This window comes from Oratosquilla oratoria, chromosome 32 (genome assembly GCF_046742065.1).
Source record: "Oratosquilla oratoria isolate Oo_2021 chromosome 32, ASM4674206v1, whole genome shotgun sequence".
In the NCBI taxonomy this organism is placed as follows: domain Eukaryota; kingdom Metazoa; phylum Arthropoda; class Malacostraca; order Stomatopoda; family Squillidae; genus Oratosquilla; species Oratosquilla oratoria.
This window is the reverse complement of record NC_134808.1, coordinates 48,908,193-48,918,136: the sequence shown is the minus strand read 5'-3', so window position 1 is coordinate 48,918,136 and position 9,944 is coordinate 48,908,193. Positions and strand designations below refer to the sequence as shown.

General features: G+C 38.3%; 1 protein-coding gene across 1 annotated transcript in view; it reads left to right on the top strand.

Moving 5' to 3' along the window:
• LOC143017475 (BOS complex subunit TMEM147) overlaps positions 1 to 9,731 on the top strand; it is a 10,867-nt gene extending 1,136 nt beyond the window's left edge. Inside the window, exons 2-5 of the mRNA XM_076172252.1 lie at positions 2,403 to 2,538; positions 2,811 to 2,897; positions 5,036 to 5,170; positions 6,230 to 9,731. Of these exons, the coding sequence (XP_076028367.1) occupies positions 2,403 to 2,538; positions 2,811 to 2,897; positions 5,036 to 5,170; positions 6,230 to 6,487 (616 nt within the window). The 3' untranslated portion in view covers positions 6,488 to 9,731. The remainder of the gene's footprint in view (positions 1 to 2,402; positions 2,539 to 2,810; positions 2,898 to 5,035; positions 5,171 to 6,229) is intronic.
• Positions 9,732 to 9,944: the final 213 nt, after the last annotated feature.

Genomic DNA, 9,944 nt, shown 5'->3' with positions numbered 1-9,944 from the left:
TGTAATTTAACACAACAGTAAGAAACCTAAAAGAGTGTAGTTTGATCCCTACCACCAGTGATCATAGACGGCGGGCTGGACGAATCGTAGCTGTGTTCGTTAATTTTGCAGAGGATAAAAACGTAACTTCTCTTTGATCATATTACATGGAAATCACACATTTTAAAGAAAATAGTTCAAATAATGCAACCATACATATATAGAAGTATGCATTTGAGCAAAACCCGTCCTTGTTTGGGTTTTGTTGTTTTGTTCGGCTTTTCTCGGTTTTGTTTGGTATGTTCGGCAGTTAGTGAGACCGATTCAAGATGGATTCAAGGAAGCCAATCCACCCGCACCTCATACAAAAATCAGTAAAATTCTAGAATTGCACAAATATGGATGTTCAACATGAAACTTCACTGTCCAATAACTCTTAACCTAACCTAACCACACTGGAAATGAGCTTACATGCTTTTTTTGTGTTATCCTTGACAATTGTAATTGTTACTTTGAACTATGTGTTCTTTTCATTGTCTGAACTTTATGTATATTGATTTATTGCCAAATAAACTTATCATTATTATTATAGAAAAAAATAGACATTTCAAATGAAAAAAAAAAAATGAAAAATCTGTTTCTGTTATACAGGGATAGAAACCAAACATCATTCAAGAAGTGTTATAAGGATTTTAATGATGCTAGAAAGCAGACTGTAGGTTTGGGGTAGGGATGGACCTTCATCTACAAGGAACGGAATTCGTGAATTTTTGTCTCACCTGCTCACACAGCAGTTTGTTTATTTTTTCTATCTATATTACGACAACTCTTAACAACATTTCTTTGTAAAAGTTTTTCTGGAAGTTAATATGAAGGGGTGGTGAAAAAAATGGCCACCAAAGTACCATTTCTGTCACAAGCATCACCCATTATTGTTTCATGAAACATGTTTTTCTCCCTGGTCTATCCTTACCTAACCTACCTACCCAACATATCCTAAAGCTAGACTACCTAATCCACTTGACTACACACAGTACATCTTGAACAGTGGACAGCAATGACACCGCTTCAGTGGTGGGTAGGAGGAAGATTGCAGGAATTATTTTTTTATCATTCCTTAATATTAATTTGCTGGGAAAATATTGCTAAGAAAAGTTGTTGTAGTTATGATAATATAGATGCAAAAAATATACAAACTGCCATGACACTGCATCAGTGGCAGGTACCAGGAAGGTTGTCGGAATTATTTTTTAATTATTCCTAAATGTTAATTTGCAGGAAAAACATTACTAAGAAAAGTTGTTGGAGTTCTAATATAGATGCAAAAAATATACAAGTTGCTGTGTGAGTGGGTGACACAAAACTTCACAAATACACGAGGAGTTAAGATGAAAGGGAAACAAACAGGTGTTGGTTGGGTGGAGGGTGGTTGCATAACTTGGCTGGCCACCTCCCTAACAAAAGGGAAGAAGTATTTTGGTTTATGTATATATATGGAAAACTCCTAGACCCTCGTATGCAGGGGTGACCCGTCATCCAGGAGGTGCCAAGATAAGAGGGAGGGAAGAGGATAGAGGGGAGTGGAGTATGTAAGGGATGGAATGGGTGGGAGTGGTTTCTATGCCTCTTGTCTTTTGGCTACCTCCTGTGTATGGGGAAAAAGCCTTTGGTATATGTATATATATAGAAAACACCATCATTATTATGGCAATTTGTATGAAAGTGGCAGTTGCTGACAAGTCTATTGAAATAAACACCACAAGTGAGGGTGGAGCCTTTATTAGTACGACATTTTGCTCATTACAGCTTTTTCAAATACATAGTTGTAATACACATGACTAAGATTAAATAAGAAGAACTGGGAGAACAGGGGGAGGGAGGGAGAGAGGAAGGCAGGTAGGGGAGGGGAGTCACTGGATATTAGGAAAGGTTAAGAAGGTGGACCAAATATCTGGGAACAGGAAAGATTAAGGATAAGATAGAACAATTGGCTGCGTGAAAGACATTAGCTCACAACCAAGGAACAAGGGAAGAAGAAAATAAGGGGGGGATTTTGGAGGGCAACTAGGGATGGCTTCAAATTTTGTGGGCACTGGGTACTAAAGGAATTAGGTTGGGTGAGATATTGAACATGCCCCTGTTTTGTTCAATTGTATTGGTTCCTTGTATGATGGCTGCTTCCAAATATTTTCCATGGATCTTGTCAGGTTCATGTACTAGAAGTTCTATATTTTTCTAGTCCAAGTGGTTGTTACTGTTCCTGTGTGCAACATACGTGTTGGTGGTGACATTATGGTGAATGTTGTATTGGATACGAGAACACCAATGTGATGTCTGCCATCATGTCACCAACAACACATGTTTGTAAAGAATAACAGTCTTGATGTTTTCAACATGACACATGACTTCTCTGTTTACTACAGGCCAGAGTATGGTGCTTTTTGGAAATGTGTGCAAGTAGGAGGCATGTACATGTTAACCCAATTATGTAAAATGTTACTGCTAGCCACGTTCTTCCCTACGATGGATGGTCCTCCAGAAAATGCAAGTCTCTTTATAGTAAGTAGGGTGCAAATTCATTTACAGAATGATTTATTTTTATGAATTTCTTGGTGAAAAAAAGACTGATTGTTTAAAAGGAAATTGTTTTATGTGTGATTATATTGTAGAATTAATACAATTTAGATATTTTCAAACTGAAAAAATAAAAACTAACTAGATTTTGAAAAAAAAAGTTGGTGTCTGCATATATATACTGATACATATACTTATATTTATGCCATTTGACTTGGTTAATGTAGTTATTCATTTATGTATTTCCCTAATTTAAGGAGTTTATAAAGACAACAGTAGACTTTGGAGACTTAGTTGGCCTCAGTATAGTGATGGGAAGAATTGCAGGATCTGGACACATCAAGGTAAGAATTACAATAATTATTGCAATAAATAATTGTACACCACATTTTTTTTTTTTTTTTGTTATTCAAGGATCATTAACCAGGCATGGATCCAGGAATTTCTAGAGGAAGGGGGAGGGGGGCAGTGCCAGGATTTTTTTTTTCTTCTCTCTCTCTCTCTCTCTCCTCTTTCCCTGAACCAGTGGTTTCTAAACTTTTTATGCTCTTGCCTGCATTTCCAAAATTCGAAACCCACACAACCCCTAATATCATGAGCTTTATATATATATATATATATATATATATATATATATATATATATATATATATATATATATATATATATATATATATATATATATATATATATATATATATATATATACATATATATATATATATATTTAGTGAGTGAAAAGAAACATTGAATAATTTTTCTTTTTTTCAGAAATCATACATACATATATATCTTCTTTTCCTGTTGACATACATATACCAAGGCTTTTTCCCCCTTACAAAGGAGGTAGCCAAAAAGAAAAAGGCATAAAATCATTCCCACCCATTCCATCCCTAAATACACTCCCCTCCCCTCCACCCTCCCTCCCATCTTAGCATCTCCTGGATGACAGGTCATCCTTGCACCTTGTCCACTGCCCTGGGTCAGAGGCAGTGTTGCAAGGCACAACACATCCACAGCAAGGCCGCTTCATTAAATCGGTGACCCCCCATGCATAAAAGGAGAAGAAGGGGAGAAATCCCTTCGGGCTGTGTCAAATTTTGCTCACACATACTGCCTCACCCCCCATTCCACCTCATAGAAATAAACTTATTATAAGTCAAAATTCATTAATCGCTCTAAACAAGACATGATGCAATACAATGAAAACGCAAATTGGACAAAATTATCCATTAACTTGAAAACACACAATGTGCTAAGATCAATAAAAGTGGCTTTTACCTTTGGATGAAGAAATGGTTAAGAAAATATTAGTCACACTGATAAGGCCAAAATTGGAGTATGCAGTGACACTATGGTCACCCAGTACTAAAAAGAATACAAGGAAAATTGAGAGTCCAGAGAGCAACTATGAAGATGGTCCCAATTCTAGCAAAATTGTCACATGAAAAGAAGGGGGAAAAGCCTTTGGTATATGTATGTATGAAAAGAGATTGTCAAAACTAGAATTGCCGACTCTGGAACATATGAGAGATAATAGGGAAACAGATGGGTGACAGATGGGAGTTGGATAGGTTGGAGCGAGTGCATCATGCCTTAGATGGCTACCTCCCTTATAAGGGGAAGAAGCCTTATGGTATATAGATTTTTAGAAAGAAATGTCATAGATTGGGTTAGAATTGTGGAAGTGCCTCTGATGTCAAAAACAGAAAATTAGTGTATATGTGCTAATATACTAGAGCTTGTAATTGTCCTTGAGCCATCCTATAGATCTCTAGAAAATTATATAAGATTTTTGTCTGTTTTATTTAACAGATTGTAATACAGGTAGTTCTTCCCAAACATTGTTGTTTTGGGCCAACCATGGCATGTCGGTTGCCCAATCATGTAAATTTGAACATCCGATCGGAGGGGAGGGGAAGTAGTTATGAGGTAGTACAAATGTATGTGAGGTTGCCATAGATACCAAAAAAATATTTTCCTCCTAAAAACATCAACTTCTGGAATACTTTAAAAGAATTATAGCCCAAATTGGGACCATAAACAAATCTAAAACTGGGTGTATAGTGGGTGGCAGACATCCCATGAAGGTTGCTCTTTTCCTGTATAACATACATACATACATACATACATATACCAAGGCTCCCTCCCCCTTACAAGGGGGGCAGCCAAAAAGAAAAAGGCACAAAATCACTCCCACCCATTCCATCCCTGAATACACTCCACACCCCTCCACCCTCCCTCCCATCTTAGCACCTCCTGAAATAACTGTATAACACATTTAAGTAAATATATATTTGCTTATCATACATTAACAACTTGACTTCACTTTTGATAGTCATCGATTGTGTTGGTGTTTCACTGTCATTCATGCTGATCTAAATAATTGTATACAAGTTCCTGTCTTCACTATTGTATGTCTCTGTTATTTGTTTTGGGGCTGTTTTTATAATGTGTTATATATTTAATTCCTGTCGTATAGGTATTGGTAACTGGTCTTGGCTGGGCTGCTGCGGACTTGTTACTGACACGAGCTTTGCCTCTGTGGGTGGGTGCTCGAGGCCTCGAATTTGATTGGAAGTACATCCAGCTTAGTCTGGATGCTAACATCAGCCTTGTAAGTATAAGCACTTTTTTATTTTTTTTTCATTTATCTATTTATTTTATTATAATTTTTTTTACAGTGATCAATTAGGTCTGTATTGGTTCAAATTTGATAGAGATTGAGTTATAAATTGAATTTGGATAAAGTAAGAGTCTAAGATATAGCTTAAATAATGGAGGTGGGTTTTCATTGCAATATTCACGTAAATATTAAGAGAAATAGAAAGTTGTGAGTTGTACTTTTGATTAGATTTGCGATTTATAAGTTGATTACCCAATTTTTTTTTTTTTTTTTAATTTTGTTATAACACAAACTGAGATTCACACTGTCACCTGTGCTCATGACACCATCCAGCATTAACCCTTAGAATACAGTGACGCATACATAGGCATTATGAAGCGCAAGTGAGTATACAAAGGTGCCTGCATCGGTGTCCTGATTATATTTATTTTCTAATTGTAGCCGAGTGACCCCTTTATTCTGTGAACGTGTTTGGTTGCATATTCTGTAGTTATAAACATTCCGGGAGAAAGAGAATGAGTATAACAACTGCAACTGTTTATTTTATAACACTCATATTGTGATGCATCATCATACATAAGGCAACCTAACGTGCACATGAGTATTTGACTTCAATATGAGTCACATTCTTGTGCTCAGCATGGGATGCCCGAGGTATGATGATTGATGCATCACAATACTCGCATTATAAAATATAAAGTCGCTGCTGTATTACTCACTCTTTCACTGAGTGACAACAAACACAGAAAATGTGATCAAACCAGTTCACAGAATTCGGGGGTCACTCAGCTACTACAAAATAAATATAATCAAGACGCTGACACCAGCATCCTCACATACCCACTCGTGCCTCATGATGCTTGTATAGGCGTTATCATAAGGAAGAGGTTAAGGCAAAGATCCCCCCCCCCCAGCATGAGACAGTGATACTGATGTGAAAGGAAAGAAGGAGATAATGATTAAAGGCAACAAGAAAATAATATAATGAAAAGAGAGACTGGCTAGAGTGGTTTGTCAACATTGATATTTCATCCATGTATACTCTTCCAGGTTCATCACTTGTGTGTGGCACTGTTGCTCTGGCTCTGGTGGCGCAGCGACTTGGCAACGACTCTGCGTCCCTTAGTGGCTCTTCTCTTGGCGCTGGGTGTCTATCAACCTCTCCTTCCACAGCTCATGGCTACTTTCCTGGAGAAGACCCCATCAGGCATTTCTCTTCTTGCAGCCAACGCCACCCCAACAGTCTGCACAGCCTTTGTGGCCCTTCATGTATTTATTACCCATAATGCACTTACCAAGTCCTATTAATTGGTAGTCTGTGTTGTACATATCAAGCAGGTCATTGTTCAGATGTTATGAAAGTCTTGCTGTGATAGGTAATTGGTAGTTTCACAAGGAGGAATCTTCATCGTAAAGTACATCATAAATTAACCCGTTCAACCCAGCAACATACTTTTTAACCACTTTGTTGTAGTGATGAACATTATTATTATTATACCAGGCAGTTCTATTTAGCTGAAGGGCTGGCTTGGGCCAAAACCATTTTCAACCAGCCAAGATCCTATTTTGTCTCTAGGTCCACTCCTCACCTAAACAAAACCATCCAGTTTTGGATATAAACAATCTAAGAAGGGAAGCTCTCTGGGTGAGCGGGTTAGGGCGTCGTCACTTGCGGTGAAAGTCGAGGGGATGGCGGTTCGAATCCTGCCACCGGCGAAGTTGAACCAAGGGCATGGTTCATTAAATTCCATGCTACAAAGTCCTCTGTGAGGGGCACCATCCTAGCCTTCTGATTGGAGGAATTTGTGACGTTAAACCATTAAACCATATCAAGAAGTATGTTGCCATAGTGAAAGGTTTAAATTTTGTTTATTCCAGTTTCATCCAGCAAAGATGCACAGTTAGGAAAACCAGCTCTTAAACTCTTGCTGGTATGCACTGTGTCATTTAGTTATTATGGAATAGAAGACTCATTATTTGTCATGAATAAACAGTGTCATGTTTATTTTACCAAGATGGGCGGGATTGTTATATGGGTTTTGATTGTGTAGTATGGGTGTGTACTTTGAATCAGCCACCCACATTATTGAGAAAGGACCTTGTGTATATACATACATACATACATATACCAAGGCTTTTTCCCCCTTACAAGGGAGGTAGCCAAAAAGGATAAAATCATTTCCACCCATTCCATCCCTGAATACACTCCACACCCCTCCACCCTCCCTCGTATCTGAGCACCTCCTGGATGACGGGTCATCCCTGCACCTTGTCCACTGCCCTGGGTCAGAAGAGAACTATGCTTGTAGTGACCCGTTTCCGTATCTCTCCGCATCCAGTTTATTCTTAAAATTGTGTATAGTTTTGGTACTATGTGGGAAGCTATTCTTTTTCAGGTCTCTTCTGTAACTATCCTTTAGTTTCTTTTCGTGTCCTCTTGTTTCTTTTCTGTCCCACTTTAACCAGTTGTCTCTATCGAGAATTTCCATCCCTTTTATAATTCTGTAAATGGTCAACATATCACCTCTTTCTCTTCTCTGTTCCAGTGAATGTGTGTGTGTGTGTGTGTTTTGACCAAGTTGTAGTGTACGGAGTCAGCGCAAAGCTATGGGGTCCCATCTCTTTTCCTCCATTTGTCAAACCTTGTCTTGAATGTTTTTATAGTGTTGTCTTGGGTTATATTTTCCAATTGAATATCTCATCAGGTCCTGAAACCTTTATATTTCCAATCTTTCTAAACAATTTAAGCTCTTCCATTTTCATACATACATACATATACCAAAGGCTTTTTCCCACTACACGGGTGGTAGCCAAAAAGAAAAAGGCATAGAAACCACTCCCACCCATTCCATTTCCTATATATTCCACTCCCCTCCACCCTCCTCCTTCCCTCTTATCTTGGCACCTCCTGGATGACGGGTCATCTCTGCATCCTGTCCACTGCCCTGGGTTAGAAGCATTGTCACAAGACACAACACTTCCATTTTCTCTATTATCTTATTATGTTAACATTTTCTCCATTCTTTGATCTCTCAAACTCTTTATCCCTGTTGAGTACCGACTGAAAGCTTTTATTCATTATTTCTGCTTTGCTCATGCATCCTCGTATGTAATTCCTTCAACTTTCAATTTGTATATTCTTTTATGTTCCAGTTTACCACTTACAAATCTGTGAAATAGTTTGGGTTGGTCTTTGCATTTGTCAACTACCTCCCTCTCAGTTCTTTTCTTCTTCTCGTTGTATTCTTTACTGGCTTTTTTGTAATCCTCTCTTGCCATGTCTTCCATGCACTGTCCCTTTCATTTTTTACCAGTGCATGTCTCGCCGTCCTCTCCTTTTATGTAATGGGGGGTCGCCGATTTAATGAAGCGGCCTTGCTGTGTCTTGCGACACTGCTTCTGACCCAGGGCAGTGGACAAGGTGCAGGGATGACCCGTCATCCAGGAGGTGCTCAGATAAGAGGGAGGGTGGAGGGGTGTGGAGTATATTCAGGGATGGAATGGGTGGAAATGATTTTATGCCTTTCCCTTTTTGGCTACCTCCCTTGTAAGGGGGAAAAAGCCTTGGTATATGTATGTATGTATGTATGTCTGTTGAATCATTGTATGTGTGATTCACCGCAGTCTTGGGTCATGTGTTTGGACTCATGATTGATAGATCATGATCAACCCTCATGGATGAGAGCTCAGCGCTCTTAAATGGCCTGATCTATGGGTAATGCTGTGATCTTACACACACACACATGTACATTCACACACACTCACACCCTAGGTGGGGCTGAACTTAGATTGATGAATTAGCTCTCAAGAACACTATGAACGTACTTTCAGGCAGTGTGTGTGTGTATGCATATGCATATATATATATATATATATACACATACATACACACACACACACACACATGTATTTATTATGGAAGAAATCATATGTCACAATGGAGTCTTTCAAATAATCAAACTCAGCCATTGTGAAGCTTCAATCGGGGGTCCCTCAGAATGCGAGTCCACCGTGCTACTATTTGTACCTTCACAGAGCATCAAAAGTGTCGTAACCAGGCATGATCTTACCCTGGGATGTATGTATATATGTATATGACTCAGATGCTTTAGTATATGATATCCAGCAAAGTGTTGAACTTGTATCCTTAGCTGTACATGGCTTGGACTGTAGGGCTGAGAAACTGTGTGACCTGATAACTTGTTTATAGATTTTATACTTTACTAATGCCATACAGTTTCGTTCAGCTCAGGTCTGACCCTTGACTGAAGGAGATAAATGTGAAGTTGTGTTGAATTTATTGGAACATCTTTGATATTCTCAAACTCTTGTAGAATAAGACACAATGTAAAATCCTGCCTGTATCTTAAAGCGATGCCAGCCTAAACTTGGCTATTAATCAACGGACCAATGTATGAAAAACTTGTTTTTAGTTAGTTCAGGTATGATAGGATTCAACATGCTGCCTACCCGTTGGGCAGTCAGGTTTGGATGGTTTGCGAGATCTATTCTGTTGATAATAAAACTACAAGAAAATAAATATATACATATTTATATATATATTTTTTTCCTTTCAATGAAAATGCTTGGCATTATGTTCTCCGTACTTCATGATGACAACATTGTGTTGTGATGTAAATCCACCTCTTTAAAATTAGTAACCCTTGAATAGAGCATAGCCTTTGCACTGTGTAGTATTCCATCTAGGGTATTGGCTGCATGTTATTGTGGGGTTAAAAGCTGTTCAGTAGCATACAGCTGATAT